We start from the raw sequence: 21,009 nt of genomic DNA, 5'->3' as shown, positions 1-21,009 counted from the left end.
ACCACACCTCTGGCCTGAAGGGTCACAAGCTTGTTGTGCCAGCCACTGAGACAGCTGGAGGCGGGGCTTTGTGCGCCCAGTGGGGGAGGGGTCAGGGAGGGCCGGAGATGGTGTCCTTTGTCAGCTCCAAGGTCAAACACTTCTTAGAAGGGAAGTGGGTCAGTGACAGGGAAGCCACACGAGAATGCGGCAGGACAGCAGGTCCTGAGTCCCAGCCGGGTCCCCTTCCCTACTCAGGTTCTTGTCGTCTGGGTGTGAGTATCCTCGGGTATGGTGGCCAGAGGGGCTGCTTCCGATGTTCTCCAGGTCCATGGTTTTTCCTGGGGACATGTTGGGGTGATCCCTGGGGAGACACAGGCTGAACAAATGGGCTCCCCACACCACCACGGCCTTCAGCAGAGCAGCCTGGGTATCCTGCAGTGTAGACAGAGCTCTCCTGAGACACTGCAAGAAGGAGGGACTCCTGGGCTGAATTCCTTAAAGGTGGAAAGCCCTGGCCCGGCCACCCATTGGTTTGTCCACTCAGGGGCCACTCAGTACCAATGGCCCACTTAGCCATTCAAGACTGAGCCTTGAGCCTCGGCTCCGGGGAGCCCAGGGCCAGAAGGGGAGCAGAAGTGGGAGTTCGTGACCTTTGTATCTGGTGCCAGGTGGTGTGGGGAGCAGAAGATGACCTCCTAACTGTGGCAGTCCTGAAGGTGCCCCAAAGGCCCTTAGGGTGGAACCCGGCTGATAACTGGCTGCCCCTGGGGGTGAAGGTGCCAGGGAGGGGCACAGGTCCCACTGTTGAAGGGGCGCTCCCTGCTTTACACCCCGGGCCTCTCCCACCCTGGGGACATCCTGCCACACTTTCCAGGTTGGTGAGTCTTCCTCGCTGAGGCTTGAGGAGAGGGCTGGTTGCTGACCTGGGGGCTGCCATCTCTACCCAGAGCCAGGTCTGTCTTCTCCCTTCTGCGGAGACTCCTCCCTTCCCTTCCTCTTTCCCCTATTGGTAGCTTGAAGACCTTCCTTTAGAACCAACTGTTTCCTAGGACTTGGGCGACACCTCGTGGACATTATTGGTCACCACCAGTGCTGTCCACACTTCCTGCCCCTCTGCCCTGGACCTGCAGTGAAGGGGGACCCATGGGGAGACAATGCCCAGCAGAGCCCAAGAAGATCTTCACCATCGCCTCCGCCATCTTTTCATCATCAAGGCCACCTGTCACAAAGAGCATCAATTGGGTGGCACTCAGCTCTGACTCTCCCAGGCCATGTGACCTTGGGTGGGTTTTGTCACCCCACCAGAGCTTCAATATTCTCCCTTTGGTACAGTGTGGTTAATAATGAAGCCACATCAGAGGGTTGGGGACAGAATACTGTCAGGAAAGGGAGCGCCCAGCATGGGGCCTGGCATGTAGGACATGTCAGAGCTGGTGAGTGGTGGCCTTCAGTCATGTGTTGGACAGACAGTCCTCAGGTCAGGTTGGGAAACAGGAACAAGTGGGGAAGGGGTTGCAGGAGGTGGATTGCCTGTCATCTCCTGGATGACAAATCGGAAACCTGGTAGAACCAAAGCTGTGGCTTAGCAAGAAAACCTGGCTCCCTCTATGTGGGGCCGAGGGGAGAGGGGGGAGGGGATGGGGAAGGGGGGAGGGGAAGGGGGAGGGGGAGGGGAGGGGGAGAGGAGGGAGGCAGAGAGGAAGGCTCCAAGGACACCACTGCCCTCAACCACAGCAGGCCCCTGGAGCCTCACCTGACTCTGGTCACAGCTGGGCCTCGAGCCACCGCCCCCTGGGCCTGGCCTTGACCATGAATTCCTCCCAGAGGCTGGCACAGCAACACTGGCTGTCAGCTTCCCCAGTTGTGGCTTTCTAACAAGCAGCTGATACCACCAACTGTGACAACAAGCAAAGTCTGGAGAGAAATACCAAGGCTTCCAGCCTCTGGAGGCAGAGCATACAGCAGAACAAAACCAAAATATGTCACCCTGCCAAGGACAGCCCTGCTGGACCGGCCTGGCCGGCAGGGGGTCCAGGGCTCAGGAGGAAGACAGACCAGCCAGCGCTTACTGCCCTCCAGCACTGCCCTGAGCTTCGGGCTGTCTCTCACTCATCCTCGGGTGGCTTCTGGGACGGGGCTACTCAAGGCTATTCCCAGCTTCACTTATAAATCAGGCCCAGAGAAGCCAAGTAAATGACTCCAGGTCTTGGAGGGTTTGCATCTGACCCTGAGCCTTCACCTCAGCGAGCTCCGGGTCCAACATTTGCCTTTTAAGAAAGGCAAGCAAGAGACGGGGAATCAGAAGCCATGGTGTGCCGTCCAGCTGACCCCGTTCCAGCTGGCCACCTGTGACCAGTTTCCTCCGTGAAATGGGAAAAGTACTTCCTGGGGTCCCCCTGGTGGTCAGTAAGACAGGGGATGAGAAAGCGCCCCAGGAAGGGGCTGATGTTCACTGCTGTGAGGAGACTGAGGCCCAGAGAGTGGGGGCTCGCGTGAGGCCCTCCCGACCCCAATGCCTTTATGCAAGACCAGGCCGCTCCAGCCTCCTCACCCCTGCTCACCCCGACTTCACAAATCCCTGCCCTCCCCAGCACCGGCCACAACAAGAACCAGGCCCCCAGCAGGGCAGCACTGGCCCCGGGGGCAGCCTCCTAGCTTAGCCCTTCCCCACGGATCTCCATTTCTGGGTTTCTTCTGGAACAAGACTACAGAAGACAGCTGGGAGCTCAAGGTGTGGCAGCTGGGTTGCACCTGGGTGGCCCTGAGCCAGTCCCCTCTTGCCTTGGTGAGTTGGGGATTTTCGCCACCCGGGCCTGCAGGTTGCTCAGGAATCCCAAGTGCCTGGCTCCATGTGGGCTCTCAGTCCCTGGAGGCTGTCTGTCCCAGCAACTGAGGCTTGGGGTCATGTCCTGATTCCCCTACTCCCTCACTTAGGCTCTTGGGCCCCTTAGGTGACTCAGCAGTGCCTGGCCAGCAGCCTGAGCCCCCAGCCTGTGCACTCAGTGACCCAGAGGCCCAGCCACCCACTCCTCGCAGGCTGACTGTCACCCATGTTGCAGGCCACAGTCGCAGGCCCTTCCAGACTTTGTGGTGTCCCAGAGCGGGATGCGGTAAGAGCAATTCTGCCTCCTTTGGCTTCCACACATACAGTTACCCCAAAGAGTGACCGCCACTCCTGGGTGAGGTGTGGAGCCCCAACCCCCACCCTCCACCCAGACATCGAGAAAGGTGGCTGGTTAAAATCTAAAGGGAGTCCTTGTAAAACCCCTCTGTGTTCAAAGTCTGGCCGTGGGAGCTCACAGCAGTGCCCCACGGCAGCTGACATCACTAGGTCCCCACGACCACCCCATTCCTCCACTTGGCAGCTGAGCCTTGGTCATAGCTGCCCATCTTGCCTAAACCCTGGGTGGCAGGAGGCTGGCTGCTCAAGGTCACACAGGTGGAGGACAGTGGGAAGTGCTGTGGGGAGGCTGGCCATATGGCGGAGCATGGTAAAGACGTGGGGGGTAGGAGCAGGGGTGGCATGGGACCTGGCATCCTGCTGGCCGGATGCTGTGTGGAGAAGATGGAGGGGGCAGGGTGGCTGCGGAGAGAAGCGTAAAGAGCGGCTACAGTGACCCAGGCCCAGGTGAGCAGGCTCCGGCAGGAGGGTGGGATGCAGAGACTGTGGTAAGTGCTCAGATGCTAGATTTTTTCCTCCTCATGTTTTATTTCTCATGCAAACATTCGACCTAGTATTTTATGGATATGGAGTCGGGATGAAAGGGGAAGGTGGTCCAACAGCTTGGTTTTAGGAGTTGAGAAGGAGACTCTGACACCCAGGGTTTGGGCCTAGAGGGGCCGAGATGGGGAAGGAGCTTCTGCTGTGTTAGAGAAAGGCAGGTAGGCAGAGGAGGGGACTGCTGTGGGCGCCTCTGGCCGTGAGGCTCTGCCCGCCCCCACTGGGCCTTCCCAAGGCCTGGAGCCTGTCCTCACACAGATGAGTGACTCAAGGACAGCCAGATTTCCCCGTGAATGGAGCCGGCCCTCTACAGCCCCACCTCTGTCCTCTTAGAACCAGGCTCTACACCAAACAGGCTGTCACCCAACCAGGCCCGTCCTTTCTCCTACCAGACGAGGTGCTGGGGCCCCTGGGAGCAGCCTGGATCTCACGCTGAGCCCAGCTTTTCCGCCCAGCCTCTTCCTTCACCCTGTCTGGGGCTGGTCTCCGCTGTGGTCGGGACTTTCCAGGGCAGGTGCTGCTGGCTCTGCCCGGCCACCCTGCCTTTCTCACAGACCCCTCAGACCCTTCCTGATGCTCCCTGGCTTCAGTTTCCCTTCTGCGGTGACCCCTTCTGTACTGGTGCAGGCGGGGAACGAGGAAGTAGGCCAGGCTACTGCAAGACCGTGGTGCTGAGCCAGCCCAGCCCAGGGGCCCTGGTTCCTGACTGGCTGTCTCCTGCATGAACTCAGCCACCATGGCGCAGCATTTCCCCCAGGACTTTTACACCCAATTTTGTTCATGCACGTGTGTGTGCGCGCGCGCGTGTGTATATGTGTGTATGTGTGTTCTTTACACCTCTGTTACCCAGCACCATGCTGGCACATAGCAGATGCCCAATAAATGTGTGTTGGGTGACCTACTGAAATGAGCACCGCTCCTCCTGTGTGCTTCATGACACGTCTGACCCCCTCCTCCCACACTTACCAGGGAAGGGGCAGGGACCATGTCACAATGTTTCAGTGGGCTCTGTGTCTGCCACAGTGCTGAGGCCCAGGAATCTCAACTTAGTAAAGACATGACGAGCCACGCCACAGCGTCCTGCCTTGAAAGAGCAGCCTCTCAGCAGCTCGCAGCTCTGCATGCTGTGACCAGCTGGGGAGTCGCTTTTGTCCCTATGACGCTGTCTCATGAGCGTGTGGCCAGAGGTGAGTCAGCTTGGCTGACCTGGGGCGAGCGCGCACACGTGTACCTGATCCAGGTGGGCGCTGTCTCTCCGCAGGTGAGCCCAGGCCTCTTCTCCCAGTGGGAGCCCACGTCCTAGGGAGTAAAAGTGCCCTGGACCTCCGAGACCTAGGGCCTGTCACTTCCACGACTTCTGCGTTCTGAGTAAATCACACGCGGTTCAGATGCAAGGGCGGGAAGGGAGACTGGCCTCTTGCTAGGAACACATGCTCTTGAGCTGCGCTCTGCAGGTGAGAGATGAGGATATCCCGAGGCAAGGACAATCACGGTGGTTTTGCCACCTACGGTTCCACCTGGGGCCTTAAACATCAGAATCCGCCCCGATGAGATCACTTGGACGTTTATTAGAATTTAAGTCTGGAGTGACCAGAGCCTTCTAAACGTGGATGGAAATCTGGGATTCCTCTGATGCCCTCTTTCCCGTTTCTTGGCATCTTCCTGGCTATGAATCCACGTGGCAGCAGGGGCTGCTGACATGTCCTGGTGACCCAAGACACGAAACCAGCATCAAGCTGCTCCTACCTGTGGGTGTCCAGGGGGCAGCTCTGGAGCAAATGAGAGCCAGACACCAGGTGTGGCTCCCAGAATCCCATTTCCCAATATTTCTGCTTTGTCCCCAGGGTTCCCAGGTAGATCTGTTGTAGGCAGGTTCCCGGGTCTGCCTGGCATCTCGATTTGGGGTTGGGCAGGGGGAGAGTGTAGGGCTCCCTGCTTCTGGATCCCTGTGGGAGGGGGCTGGGAGCTCCTGTCTGCTCCACCCCTTGCTTTATCCTTCCAGCACTGACTACTGTCTGGATAGGTCACTTATTCAGGAGACCTTGGTGGTCCCTCTCTACCCTCGGGTCAGGGAATTCGCCTCACTTCTAACCTCCAGTCCTCAGGGGCTGGAGGAGAAGGTGCACCGAGGTGGCAGTGCCAAAGGGTGGCTTGTCGGGGATAATCAGAGATGGCTTCCTAAAGGACGGCCCGAGAGCAGATGCCGAGTGACAAGGGGTTGGTGGCCTTCCTAGCCCTGGAGCCGGTGCCTGCCGTGCTGGGGCCAGCTGGAGAAGGGCTTGAAGTTTTCTCGTAGGTGGGCGAGCTCTTTCTGAAGCAGTAGCAGGTTGCTGGTCACCACTCTCAGGCCCGTAGAGGCAACTGTCACCAGGACCCAGGGAACGTCCACCTGCAGAGACACACAGGGTCATGGCTTTAAGGCTGGGGAGAGCAGGGAGCTGCAGGGGCCAAGGGCTGAGGCCAGGAAGGGAAGGAGCCAGGCGTCCTTCCCCTTCATCTGCAAGCACTCCCCACCACATCCGGGCACCCACAGTGCTGGAGTGAGCGGCCTAGATGGAAACGAGGGGTGGGGAGGGGGCTGCATGGAGGACCCTGAGGTACACGGGCAGCCACGGGCCATGGGAGGAGGGAAGGGACTCATGTTCCCAGAGCCCATCTCACATTTCTGACTGCCTGCTTGACATGCCACTTGGGTGGCTTGGCACCTCCAACTGGGACATTCAAAATGGCACCCTGGGCAGACCAGTGCCCCTTCCACCTGCCAAGCCTGTCCTCCCTCCACACTCAATACATGGCACCAACCCTGACTGGAACCAGAAAACTAGGAGTCAACCTGGTCCTCTGTCCATGTCCACACCCAGCCCTGAGTCCTGTTTAAAGTATTTCCACATTTAAAGTATTTCACGCTCTGCCTGCTTCTTTCCACCATCCTGGTCCAAGTGATGACCAAGTCCCTGTCATCGCCAGCTCTTCCTCCTTAATGGAAGGAAATAAGCAGGAGCAGTCTTGAAATGTCCCCTGAATTATGTTCACTCTTCTTCAAGCTCCACTATGCTTTCCTCTTATTCAGGGAAGACACCCCAGCCCTGGTGGCCCGTGGAGCTCACTTGCCCTGACTGCACCCTCCCAGCCTCCCCTTCCTCATTGAACCTTCACCCCCACCCCCAGCCTCATTCTGCTCCAGGGACTCCAGCCTCTTTTAACTCACACATCTTACCCTGTCATCCCAGGACCTTTGCACATGCTACCCTCTTGGTCTGAAACCTTTCTCTCCAAGACCTTCAAAGGGTAAGATCCATCCTACACTTTGGGTCTTGATTAAATTCCACCTCCTCAGAAAGGCTGTCCCTGGCCATCCCAGCCACTCTCCCATGTCCCCCAGTTTATGTCATTTGCTCCTTTTCCCAATCTGCACTGGCTGATTGGTTGACTTGCTTGGGGCCTCTCCTCTGTGGAGCGTGAGTTCTGGGATGCTGGGCCCCCGTCTGGCTCAGCGTCTCCAACATCTAGAACAGATGTTGGCACCTCAGCCGGCGGCATAAACAGCTGTTGAATAGGTGAATGAGCCTGTGGGCCTCGGGGACCCAGTGTCTGCCCTTGGGTTGAGCAGCCACTAGATGGGGCCTTTTCTTAGGTGTCCAGGGTCCTAGTTTTGTGTGTGTGTGTGTGTGTCTGTCTGTCTGTCTGTCTGTCTAAGACACAGCTTCCCCCCATTCTAACTCCCCCTGAGTTCCACTGTCTGTGGGGTTGGAGTGACGAAGAAGGTCACCAAACGCCTTGGCGTGTAACCGGGGAAGTCAGCCTCGGTGTCTGTCTATAAAGTGGTGACAAACAGAAGTGCCTCCTTCCCGGTGGTGGCGAGGCTGCTGCGGCTGCGCTCCTGGGCAGGGCACTCTGCCAGGCCCACTGCTGCCGTGACAGGAAGAAGCGGTGGCTGCTCAGGGGACCGGCGTGGCTGCAGGCTGTCCGCCGTCCTCCTCTGCAGCGTCCACCTGGCGGCAGGAGCTGTCCTCCCGCGCCCGTCTGCAGGCGCTGTTTCTCAAGGCAGATGTCACCGCCCCACGCCCAGCTGCCCCTCACACTCGCCCTCGGGAAGGTGCCAGGGATGTTCACGCCACTCCCACTCCTCCTGAGGCCCGGGCCACCTCTGCCCTCCCACTCCCCCTTCCCCATCTGCCACAAGCTGTCAAGGTCCCTCAGGCCCCTCCCCAGGCCCGGCCTCCCCTCTGCTGTCCCTCCCAGAGCAGCAGTGGCAGCCACCCCCCTTCTCTCTTCCTGCTTGTCTCTGTCTCTGTCCCCTCCTCTCCTCCTCTCTCTTCTCCTGCATCTCAACTCCCAGGCCTCCTCCCTCCCTTCCCCCACTGCCCTCTCCCTCCCCCTCATCCTCCTGTCCTTCCTAAATCCTTCCTTCCGTCTCCACTTCCCATAGCTCACCCAGCCCCTGGCTCTTCTGTGGATCTCTGCAACAGTCCTTCACTAGGGACTGCCACCCTCAGCCATGGTAGGACCGGGCCTGTCACCACGGGGAAGAAGAGGCAGCCCTGGGCCAAAAACGCCATCTCTGGGAGCCTCCTCCTAAAAGCAAACCTAGATCAGATCCTGCATCTTGGAGTGTGCTGTAGGAGAAACTGAGGCATGAAGAAAAGGACTGGTGGCTTCAGAATGTTCTTTCCCTTTCCATGAAGTACATCTCCATGAATGAGAGAAGGCCACAGGTCTATGTTCCTGCCTGTGGCTAACCCAGACCCTCACCAGGCCTATCTGTGCCCCCAGCCTGGGCTCAAATTTTCCCCCAATTCTCTGTTCAAGTGGCACTCTTGGTAGCCTGGTCCCTATCAGAATGTCTCAGCACCTCACATATTCTGGATTCCCACCTCCAGCCCAGACCTCTGCCTTAGCGCCAGACTTCAATGCAAGTGTCTCATTGCCGACCCCTTGGATGTCTGACACGTTCCTTTATTAGTCCGTTTTCCATAGCTATAACAAAACACCTGACGATGTGTAATTTACAAAGAAAGAGGGTTATTTAGCACATAGGTTTGGAGGCTGAAAGTCTAGACAGCAAGGTGGTGGCTCTGTGGGTCTTGCCTGGCTGCCTCCAGGTGGATGGCATCATGGCAGGAGCATGGCCAGAGGGGGAGATCACACAGCAAGGGCGGAAGTCAGACAGACCCAGGAGGGGCCCATCTTGCTTTTATAAACAACCCTCTGTGGGAACTAAGCATCATCTCGTGAGAACTGCATTAGTCTCTTCCAGAACCCCCAGACACCCAGTGACCTCCTACGGGCCCCACCTCTTAAAGTCCCCCATTTCTCAACATGGCCACTCTGGGGACCAAGCTGCCAACACAAGAACCCCTGGGGGACACACTTACCCATATCCAAACCACAGCACGTCTCAGACTCCAGGGTTCATACCAAACCCCCTGTGTCTCTGTGGTCCGCTCCTCCCCCATTTCGCCAGGTCAGTAGATGGTGCCACTACCCCATGGCCTCAGGCCTCCAGCCTCCATTAGCCTCCCCCTCCTTCAGACCAACTCCAACCTGTGGGCAGGTCCTGGCAACTGCACCTCCGAAGCACAGCCGCCATCTGCCACCACCCCAGTTCAAACTCCGGTCACCCCTCCACAGGGCTCCAGAATCTGTCTCCTCCTGGCTCCTCATCCCTCCCCTCTTCTGCACATCAGCCACAGGAATCTTTCCAGAACAAAACTCCCACCTGGGGCAGCGCCAACCTCCTCTCCCTTCCTTCCCACTCCTGCCACTGGCAACGAGCCTCAGACCTCCCTCGCAGGCCTCCCTTGGCCACTTAAAGTAGGCCCCCTGCCCCTGGCCTGCACCTTGCCCTAGCTTGGCACCTTGTTTGAGCTGCTCACAGCCTGGTCCCTATCAGAATGTGTCTCCATGGTGACCAGGTCGTGGGCTCTTGCCCCTAGAAGGGAAGCTCCCTCCCGACAGGGGTGGTATCTTTCTCTTTTGCTCTCCGCCCTGATGGCTGGTCTGCCCCCGCAGCGTTTGCTGATGGCCTTCCAGGCTGCCCTTACGTGGCCTGGGCACCAGCCAAAGGAGCCTGTGCCGGGGCCCAGGAGCCAGGATCTGGTTCCAGATCTGTGGCTCACGCAGATGACAAAGGTCTTTGCAAACTCAACTCCCAGAAGCTGCCACTTCCGCCTTCCCACTCTGGTAGAGGGGGCATCGGAGGCCCAGAGACGGAGGTGACAGCAGTACAGGTGGCTAGAACCAACCGTCTGTCTCCAAGGCTGGGCTCCTCCCCACACGACACATGCATGCATGCGTGGGTGGAGGGGGGTGTCACTGCCGGTGATCTTAAAGTCCCTTGCAAATGCCAAGTACTTATGTAAGCCCACTCAGAGGAGGGAGAACCACCCCCCCAGGCTGCTGGAGGGCAGCTGTCCCCTCCCAGCAAACCAGCCCCTGGGCTCTGTCAGAGGCCTGTCTCTGCCTGGATCTCCTGGTGGCATTCAGGTGGACAGACCAAGTTGTTTTGCGCCTTCCTTCCCTTCCGGGCTCACCTACCACATCCCTCCCCGGCAGCCACTGGTTGCTAGGCAACATGGGACCAGGCTTGGGTGCAGGATTTCAGAACTCAAGGGAGGCTGGGGAGGGGTTAACCCTTGCAGGGCAGCTCTTTGAACAGAGGGGTAGGGGTAGGGAGGGGGGCCTACCCCAGGAGAGTGGCCGGAACAGCCTTGGCCGCCCAGTGCTTTCCACCAAGTAGAGGGGAAGAGGAAACCTGGACAGACCAGGAAATCGCCGTGTCCCAAAGGAAGGGCACTAACTAGGTAGCCACTGCAGGCCAGCACTCTCCTCAGTGCTCCCAGCCACTTTGTGAGACACCGGTGATGAGCTCCGCTGTACAGACAGGGAGACGAAGGCCCAGCTGGGAGGGGGGAGGCTGGGAGGGGGCACGTGGGGGTGGGACCCAGCTCTGCCTGGCTCCTTCGCCTTTTAGCAGAAGTGGGAAGATCTGAGCCATTCCAGAGGCCCTCGTTGCCCTCCCTGGGCCAGGGCTGAACCTTTTGACTAGCTTGCTGCAGATCACGAGGCCTACCTTTGTGTGACAGTCCTTCCAACAAGCATGAGCCTGTCACCGTCTACAGGGCAGGGTGGTGGGAGGCAGGCCCACCTGGCTCTGAACCCCAACTCTTCTTTCCCTGACTGACCGTGGTGGTGACTCAACCTCTCTGAGCTCAGCCTCCTCTTTGATAGTGGAGAGAATAGTACCCACCCGAGAGGCCCATTTCTGGGGTTCGAGGTGCTGCATGTAGAGCATCTATCTTGCCACCTGGAGTTTCCATAAGAATGTGACTCGCAGGACAGGAGGAGCCTGGCCTGACCTTGCTCTGTGCCTGGCACTGGACAGGCACCCAGGGGTGCTCGGTGCATACTGGGCAGGTGAATAATTGTTGCCTGGGTCCCAACACACAGCAGCCACAGATCCAGCAAGAGCCCAGGTGGCCTGGCTCTCGGCTCACTGCTGGGGGTTGCTGATGCCCGGTGCTGACACACAGCCCCTCCTGTGCTAGGCCCCTGGGCAGGGAGGGCTCCAGACTGCGGGAGCCCGGGGCAAGGCTCAGGGCAGCACGTGAGGAAAGCACAGCCCAGGCCACCAGCTGGCCAGTCAGCTCTCGTCACCACCCGGCACAGGCCAATCAAGGGATATGTGCCACCTGGTGGGGCTCCAGCCTCCTCCCACCCCCAGTTACTTTCCTGCATCCTCCCATCTCCTGAGGTACAGAGTGTCCCCACCGGCCCTCTGCCCTGTGAGCAGCCAGGGCGGAGGCTTGGTCTGGGCCTCTGACCAGGGGAGGAAGCCTCTCTCCACCCCCTGATTCCACTGCCCTCCCTTGACACCACCTGTTCCCTTCTTCCCGATCCTTGCACTTTGTGAGCGATCAGAGGAGGGCGCCCTTGAGCATTCTTCTCCAAAAGTGGGGCCTTTTTGACCACGGTAAGGGGACACTTGACACCTTAACCAAGATGAAGAGAGGGAGCCCTGTAAAACACGACCAGGAACCAGGTTGGGGACGGTCGAGGGGGGGGGGGGCGGACCTTGCCAGGCATCCCTCCCTCTCTGACAGTCACGGCCCCTCCTCATGGGGCAGACAGCCCCTGGCCTCAAGAAGGTGTCATTCTTGTGTTGAAACAAACAACGCCCTGGGGCACCACCCCCACCTTCCCCTCTCCCAGTGTGGCCTTAGGGGCGTCATGGAAGAGGTGCTTGGCTTTAGGCCTGAGGATGACCCTGGGCAGAGAGCTCCAGCTTGAAGCCTGCTTGGGCTCCCCTGGGGAAAGGGGTGCTTCCGGTCAGGGGAGCACTCATGGGGGGCAGGGGCCACGCAGGGGTCGGCGGGAGGAGCTGAAGCTGATCTTCTCCAGCCAGTGTCAGAGCCTCCAGTCTACCCCACGTCCATCCTCACAGCTGGTGCCCAGAAGACCTCACAGTCCCAACCCTGGGTCTGGGTACGAGCCAAGTTAGAATCCCGGGTCAGCACACTGAGCACTCTGGATTGTGGGGGGGTGCGTGTCCTTGGGATGGTTTTCCCTGACCTCACGGAGACAGATGAGCTCCAGAAACCCTCACTGATGGAAAATCACACCAGGGAGGAAAGGTGTTCACGCACCTCCACCCTAGGAAGGGAGCCCCACTCCGTATGGGGGACCCAGACCACGGGCTGGAATGGGTGCGACTCACAGAAGGCTACTGCCCAAAGCCACTTGCTCTTCAGACAACACTTGCCCAACCCATACCTACACCCCACCAGCCGCTCCACGCCTCGGGACCCCAGGTCGTTCCCCATGGGTGGACTCTCAGTGTACCTGCCCACTCTGGCTTTTTCCACCTCTTTCAGTGGCCTCAATATCCTGTGAACTCCCTTCTCATATTCCTCCTAGTTACTTTTGTGTCCCCCATGGCACCAACCTGCATGCCTGGCATGCAGTTGCCCTTAACGAGTATTTGCTCAACTGAAAGTCGGTTGAGCTGCTTTGTTGACACATGCCAGAAATAAGGACGAATGTTTGCAACAGCAACAGTTGCCAAGGGAAGCTGCAAAGACAATGTAATCTCAAGTCAACAACTTTTTATTGAGCATGTACTATTTGCCAGGTGCTGGAAATACAGCTTTGGGCAGAGAGACCAATGAGAGATAAAACAAGCCCTTTCCAAGGAGCTCTGGTCCTTGGTCTTGCCCCTTTCCATCTCAAAGCATCTGGAAAAAAATCTCATTTCCTAAAAGACCACTGGGTCAGCAAGGAAGTGGTGGTTAAGGAAAGACCAGATTCTAAGGCATTTCCCTACAGAGAAGGCTACTCACTGACCACCGTCTTGTTGATGATGTGGGACTGGTAGCTGTTCAACACGGGCTGGCCGCCAGACTCCTTCAGCCTCTCGTAGCAGCAGTCATGTGTCACACAGCATCTGGGGCCAGATGAGAGGGAGATGACTGATGGCATCTGTGCAAGGGTTCCTGGGGAATTGGCTGGAGGACCTCAGGTGGAACAGCAAGGGACTCACCTGTCTCCCCTCCGGGAGCCAGAGTGGCGAATACTACTAAAACAGTTGTCCCTCGGTTCCAAGGAGGAAGGGTTCTGCATCCCTGAGGATACTGAAGTCCTCAAGCTCAAGTCCCTTATGTAAAATGACATAATATTTGCCTATAACCTACACATGTCCTCTATAATACCTAATGCAATGAAAATAATATTACACTGTGTTGTTTAGGGAATAACAAGAAAAAAGCCTATATGCGTTCAGAACAGACGCGTTGTTTTTCAAATAGTTTCCATGTGAGGTTGGTGGAATTGAGGATGCAGAGCCCATGGTTACCGCTGGGCGACTGTAATATTAAAAATAAATAAAAACAGCCAGTAACGTCCACTGAGCCCCCCCTAGTACCTACTGCTGTTTCCTTGGTGACTCAGTCCCCTGAGCAGTACAGTCATTGTCCCCATCTTGTAGGTGAGGAAAATCGATTCAGAAAGGCAAATTTCTCAAAATTATGTGGGTGGCCTGTGGGGTGTGTGCGTGCGTGCGAGTGAGTGTGTGTGTGTGTGTGTGTGTGTCTAAGGAGAGAGAAAGAGAATTGCTATATATCATATTAATAGATATGATACTTAATAGTTGTTGGTTAAGTGTTTAGTTCAACAAAAGAATGTTGAAGCAATGATGGGAGAACAAAAAGTATATTCATGATATTTGCAAGACCCAACAATTTGTTGATTACAAATCTTTGTGAAGTTAGCTGCTATCCTGGAAATACAAAACAAATTAAGAACAGGGCGGTAGCAGGAGTTTACATTCTAATCATCTAATGGTTACCCTTAAGTAGCCTAGACCTAGCACATATCCTACCCTGCAGGAAGCAATAAACCTTATCATTTGAATATACACATGATCATGTGGATACAATAAGTTTAATCACAGCCCTAAGACAAAGGATACATAATAGAGACCTCGTGAAAGGGGGGAGGGCTGAAAATACCTGTGTCTTCAAGAGTAATAGTGACATTTCAAATTAGGGAAAAATACTAAGGGGAGGTAAGATAAAAACAAATAATTAAAACGATAAAAAAAATCATGTGGCTGGGAATGATAGACCCAGAACTCAAATGGGTCCCTGAGACTCTTCCATTCGTCCAGCCATTTTTCCTGAGCACCTTCTATGTGCCAAGAACTGGGATAGTCTTGAAGGAGAGTACTGTCAACAAGAACAGTCACAGTCCTGCTCTCAGTGCTCAGAGCTGGCTGGGGGCTGGGGGGTGGGGGCCGGGGGGGAACAGCAGGGGATTGGCCTCTGCCCGCTTCTTCCACCAGGAGGGTCAGGGATGTGGAGCCCCCCGGGACAGCCAGTAAGTAAGCTCACATCCTAAGACCAGAATGCCAAGGACGGCGTTTCCATTCCCTTTCCCTTTCCCATCTGCAGGCGGGCTCTTGGCCTTCATCTTCGGCTCACAGTTCTGAATCTGCCTTTGAACTTGGACCGGGAGGCACACATCATCAAGGAAAGGGGACAGTCTATGACAGAGGCAAACCCTATTCCAGTCCTGGTTTTGCCACTTAGGACCACAAGGCTTAGCGGCTCTTGGTCTGGGACCCTCCCCTGTCCTCACCTGTAACATGGGGGTGGTGACACCACCTCCTACAATCACTAGGAGGGTTAAATTAGTCCTCGTGCAGACCACCTGTCCTGGCCTGTCCGCTGTTCCACCACCAAGTGCGGGAGACTCAAGCTCAGGTGTGATACTTCAGGCCCTGTGGTGGGGACATACCTGTCCAGCTAGGTTGAACATGGCAAGGAACACTTTGTCTTCTTATTTCTTCAAATGAAGCAACACGCACACTACCCAGTTTCCTCCCTACACCCTCCCCAGATGACACCAGCTGTCACCTCTTCTAGGAAGCCGCACTCGCCCACCCCATCCTTAGGAGCAGGCCTTGGAATCCAGGTCGGGGCCGTGTGATCACACCCAGATGGTCAACTTTTCCAAACTGGGCCACTTGGATTCTCTCCTAGAACATGTAATAGGGCCAGGAGGCAGCAGGGTAGTCTAGCCACGCCCGTAATCCTAAAATCCAAGGGCTGGGGGAAGAGCACACAGTTCCTTTAAAATAGCTTCTAGTGCTCTGGACAGGACCAGCTATGTGCCATGCAGGGCCTGGTGTGGAAGGGAACGCAGACCTCTTGTCAAAAACGGCAAGGTAGTGGCAGCACATATACACGTTGGGCCCTTAGGAGGACTGGCCTGGCCAACTTCATGGTCACGTGTTCAAGAAGCTGGCCCCGGGCACAGGCTCTTCAAGTCCCACCCTGTGACCCTTCCAGTCTTTTCTTACGTTGGCCTGAGTTGGTTTCTCTACTTGCCATGAAAGGCTCCTGGTTTTCCCCTGCCTCTCTCTGGCTTCAAGCTACAGCTTCAGTGCAAATCGAATGGCAGGTGGCCTTGGAACCCTGCACACACCTGTCTGGGTCGTCCACAGGGATCCCTTTTTCTCCGAGCCCACAGTAGCAGACCTATCCATAGTAGGAGAGGAAGGCTCTCCTTCCCATGATGTGGCTGACCATCCTCTGGAACTGCCAGAAGCTGCTGAGGGTGGGGACTGTTACCGGCAATGAGGAAACAAGGAACGGGAAAAGCGGCAAAGAGTATGGCGCAGCCTTGGCATCCCCCACCAGGGTGCTTTGAATGGGGGCTGTCACCAGGTCCCTAAAGCAAAGTGATGGCCTGGCTGGGATCATTGGCCTCTCTCCTGGGGAAGAAATAAGACCAGGTTTACCCCGCCACACAGGGTTTCTTGCTAACCCACCATGAGCACCCGGTTTCCATGACATTTAGGACAATGCTCCACTGCCTTCCCCTCAAATGTAGAAAATCACCACTGGAGGCAGAAGCCCCCTCAGGTCTGATGCAACATTAACAGGAAAAGTTCAAAGCTAGAAATGCCAGTCCCTCCGGATATCATCAGGCATTTACAACCTCAAAGGAGAAATCAAATATGTTCGAGGCAGGAGAGACACCCTCGATCCATATTTTAAAGTAGCAAATGCACGTGGACTCAGTGATTTTTACTTCTACAAAATGCTTCCAGAAGCGGGCACAAAAATATATACAAGGATGTTTATGCGGTATTGTTTGTGATATCAGAACAATGGAAACCACCCACGTGCCCACCAATGGAGGGTGGGTAATAAAATTAGGTGTTTTGAAGATATATTATCTTTAATAGCAATATCTCTAGGCAATGGGATTTAGGAGGTGGATAGAGAAACCAACTGGAAACAGTTGTTTTATATACAGCTATGCAATTTGTTTTTATTTTTTACAATGAGCAGGTATTATTTTTCTATTACAGTGTTTCCAGGTGTGTGTGGGGGGTAAGGACCTAGATGATTGAACACCCAAGTTTTAGGAGTGGTTACACCTTCGTGTAGGAAAGGAGTAGGTTCCAGGAAAGGTAAAGAGGGGCTGCTGCAGGTACTCAGTATTAACTTTGCAATAAAAATACAGACAAAACATGAACTTGAAGAAGAAAATCAAAGGCAGAGTTTGGGGGCATTTTTCCGGGCACCTTCCTGCCTCGTTGCCCTGTTGGAAGCCTCACTATTGTGGCAGAAGCCCCCTCCTGCTGCAGGCAGGAGTCGGTGCTTCTACTCTCGGAGGAGGAAAAGTTTCTGGTCCACCTATATTTGCCTTTTTAAAAAATGGATTGAGACTGTCTTTCCTAACTCATACATATTTTGTTTTTTCTGTGAAATTGTAATGCATGATGATATCCAGAGGGGCTGGCATTCTTAGCTTTGAACTTTTCTTATTTTACATCAACCTGAGCCAAGGGGGGGGGGGTCATTTTCAGTTCCTGGAGGGAGGTGGGACCCCTCTCAGGCTGCAGCTCTTCAGGACATGCTGTGGGGCAACAGAAGGGACCCCTCCTGCATACAATTTCCTGTTATACCATGACCTTGAAAGCTGTCAATTCCACCACTAGGGGTAGTTTAGACATTTTTAAGATTAGGGACCCGAAAGTTACTGTTATACAGCTGAAATAGACATTTTTTAAAAAATGAATTTGGACAAATATCTACTCAACTAATCCAGAATAAATCTACGAATTTTCCAAAACTCAGAACATTTTCCTAGGGGGACTTTCTTCAGTTTGCAGAGGAATGCAATCTGCTCCCCTGATCACAATGACTAAGAGTGACCAGTTATTCCTTAAGTCATCGTTAGAATGTCTTTCTGATAATAATGCACCACACCTAAACTAGCTAGATATGTGCCTGCCATTTTGCGCAGAAGCCACAAGACTTTAAATAAAGGCAACTAACATCCAAAGGAAGACCCTCCCAGGGTCAGAAGTGGTCGAACCACAGCTGGCGCCTCTTCTGAGTACAAAGCCAGCAACATCCTAGAAGTTCTGAGATCTCAGCATTGGGGTCAGCACACTCCAGAACAGAAACAGAAGCAGAACTTTGGTGGCAGCCTGTTTCGGTGACTTGTGGCCTTCCCTCACCCAGTGCCACCTCAGAAGGGGCCACCCCAATGGAAGAGCGAGGACAGCATCCTGGTACCACCTATCTGGCTTACTACTTATGGCAGGAGATAAGGACAACAAGAAGGGCAATGACCTTCATCCCTAAGGACAGCAGGGGTCCAGGGAGCCAGGGTCCCACCTTCTTTGTCTGCCAGTGGAACTCCTGTTTGGGAAGAAGTGACTGGAATGAGACGAGGCCATATGAGTGCAAACCAGTCACTGTGCAGGCCTCGGAAAGCCTTCAGCAGAGGGCGCAGAGAGCTTTTTTCAATTCTCTCCGAATATGATATCCTTCCTGGTATTTAGACCCAGATATTAAAAAATAAGAAGGACTTCATTAAAAAATCCAAGTATCATTTTTTTTAAACTTCTTTGAACAACACCATCTCTTCAACATTTTCTTTTTCCTTTGGAGGAGTCAGGAGTCCCTCTGTTCTCAAGTACAAATGACACATACACTGTTCACGATGGCACTCCAGCTCAGGGAAACCTGGTTCCACTTGCATCTCTGTCCAGGGGTTTTCCCCGTTTGAAACCCTGGTGTCTTGGTGGTAAACTCAGTCCCTCCGAAACTTGGCTTCCTCCTGTAAAGTGAGACTAATAATCCCTATGAGCAATGTCAAGCCTTTATTAAGAATGCTAAGGGCCTGGCGGGTATTGTATGACTCAATCCTCACATCTTAGGAGTTCCTATGATCACCATAGAGAGGGGGTAACGGAGGCCCCGAGAAGCTGAACCAATTCCTTATAATCCTACAGCTGTCTACTCCACGGACTTGTGGGAACCAGTTGAAACAATGAAAATAAGACTGTTACCTGTTATAAACCATAGTAACAGGTAAACCTCGTGTTTTCATTACCATCAGTGGTAATGACACCCAGATTAGGCACACTGCCCATGGGACAATGGAGGAGAATGGGGTCTTGTGTCCCAGTGAGCCACATGGGCCCCATCATAAATCAGGTTATGCCTGATAACGTCAGGACTTGGAGCGTGAACAATAGCTCAGCTGAGCCTAGAGACTTTGGCAGGTGCCCGAGCTGCGGCTCGATTTTCACCCCGTGGCAAAGTTTCCCAGGGAAACTTCAAAACACCCAGCCTGCCGCAGAGCCCGGGGAGAGGTGACCAAGTGCGTTTACTATTTTGCCCTCTTTGGCAAAATTCTGGTGGATGCTGTGAGGCTAGGCCCTGAGCAGGTCGTGTGCTGGCCACCCTTCCTTTCCTTGCTATGCAGGAGGTTTTTAAAATTAGGTTCTATCTCCACAGGCTTTTGCTTCCCTTTTCTCTTCTGAGTTTGAAAAAAATAATTGTGCGCAGCTTTGGTGCACAAAGGAGAGACATCTTTTGAATGGGCAGGCGATGGTATTTTAAAGAGACAAAGAGAGGGGTCAAAGTTGGCTACTGGTAATGAAATCTGACAGACTCTTATTAAGCACCAACTGCGTGCTTGGCTAATGAGAAGATTCTGGCCCAAGCAAGGCTACCAAGCTGGCCGCAGATACCAAATACGTATAGACCAAATATAGCCCTAAGCGCCGTGTGGGCAGAAGGTCTGGGTTCACTTCTCCATTGGTTCTTCCATGTTTAGCTGGATCTTCAGGGAGGACATGCCAGCTGCTCCCCACCCTCACTCTCTGGGAACTGCCCCCTGCTACAAGGTTCCCTGTGTCTCGAGGTTATGACCCCTTAGGGGAGAAGGGAAAGGGTGGTCTCTAGTTCATGCCTGGCTGGGGTGATGTTTTTAAGGCTTGGCCCCTGCCTCTTTCAGGACAACTCCGAGAGGCCTTGCCAGCCCCAGAACTCCCTGGAGGACTGGCCAAGACCTCAGCAACTGCCTGCATCAGCTTCTCCCTCTATGCATCAGCTTCTCCTGCTATATGCCAGTGTCCGCCACAGCGTCAGATTCTCCCCCCTGTGACATCTTTCCCCATGCATGTCAGCTTCTCCCTTTGTAAGTTGGATTCTCCTTCTGGGTCAATTTCTCCCACTGTATTAGCCTTTTCTCCCCCCACCCCACCCCTGAGGCAACTTTGTCTTCTGCCCAGTCTTGCCTGGTTCAGTTCCCAATAGCTGGACCTCCTGGGAGGCTCCCAACAATGCGCTTCTCTGTCTGAGTCTGTATCCAGGGAGCCCAGTGGAAGCTCACGTGGAGCTGGGAGCACTGCTCTAGAGCTTGTAGAAATAAATGTCTTTTGTGCTCCGAGGCAGGAGCGCGAACCCTCTGGGGAGGGTCACAGAGAGCTTCCCTCAGGAGGGGGCACTGAGGAGGCCTTGAATGAACTTCAGCCTGTATTCTGCTTCCATTTCCTTCTCCCTACAACCCTTCAAGGTAGGCGCCATCACTGTTGCATTTGACAGACGAGGAAACCAGGGCTCAGAGGAGAGAAATGATCTGAAAATAATCCACACAGCTACCAAGTGGCAGAGCCAGGATTTAACTTCTGTCCCTAACTCCAAACCCAGGACTTCTTCCTGCTCACTAGGTCCCCACCTAGACCCCTCGTCCCCGTGGCATTCTGAAGGTCTCAGCATTTTCGGAGATCACAGCTACGACTTGGGCGAGACAGATGCGGTTCCCTCCTTTTGACTTTTGGTTTGGGACTGAGACAAAACCAAGAGCTCGGGGCCAGAGAGCCAGAGAGGGAGGGGCAGCCACATTCAACCGACTCCTGCAGCAAGTGGGGGGGCCCTGGGAGCCCCTCCAGGTTATGTGCGCAACTCATTGATCCATCTTTCAACACACAGCACTGAAACCCTGGTGGACTCTGCGAAGGAGAAAGTAAGATGAACATAAACTGCAAAGCCCCACGAGAACCAAGGTCACAGCCATTTTATCCACTTCCTAATCCCTAGCACCCACCTAGCACCATGCCTGACACAATGAGTACTGACGACGACGAAGAGGACAACTTATATATTGCACTCTTTAACACCCTGCTATGTTACTGACCACGCCACGTTTGCTATTGTTGCTATTATGATATCTTCTTCATCGTACACAAAAGTGAACTAGGCAAGGAGAGATGGGGGGCACATACACACTTGAGGAATGAATGGATGAGTGAATGGTCACTGTCTTGTCATATTTCGAGTCACATAGACAAAAGCAATACCTACAACCAACCTAGTACCAACTTGGGGCCTGCAGGTTGTCTCCGTGAGTCCTCTTGGGATATTCCCAATGAGGCTTATGTTATCGATCCCAGTTTATCACTGAGGGTAACTGAACCTGGCAGAGGTTAGGTCATTTGC

General features: G+C 54.7%; 1 protein-coding gene across 1 annotated transcript; it reads right to left on the bottom strand.

Annotated features, from left to right (window-relative positions):
* Positions 1-5,251: 5,251 nt before the first annotated feature.
* Pla2g2c (phospholipase A2 group IIC) lies at positions 5,252-18,656 on the bottom strand. Its single transcript, XM_046468407.2, is given in 4 exon segments — positions 5,252-6,092; positions 13,042-13,145; positions 15,686-15,824; positions 18,617-18,656. Coding segments are annotated over 4 exon segments (585 nt in total). The 3' UTR covers positions 5,252-5,790.
* Positions 18,657-21,009: the final 2,353 nt, after the last annotated feature.

This window comes from Marmota monax, unplaced genomic scaffold (assembly GCF_021218885.2).
Source record: "Marmota monax isolate L192 unplaced genomic scaffold, Marmota_monax_Labrador192_F-V1.1 WCK01_AAM20220418_F8-fsc00008, whole genome shotgun sequence".
Lineage (NCBI taxonomy): Eukaryota > Metazoa > Chordata > Mammalia > Rodentia > Sciuridae > Marmota > Marmota monax.
This window is presented reverse-complemented; position numbering and strand designations above follow the sequence as displayed.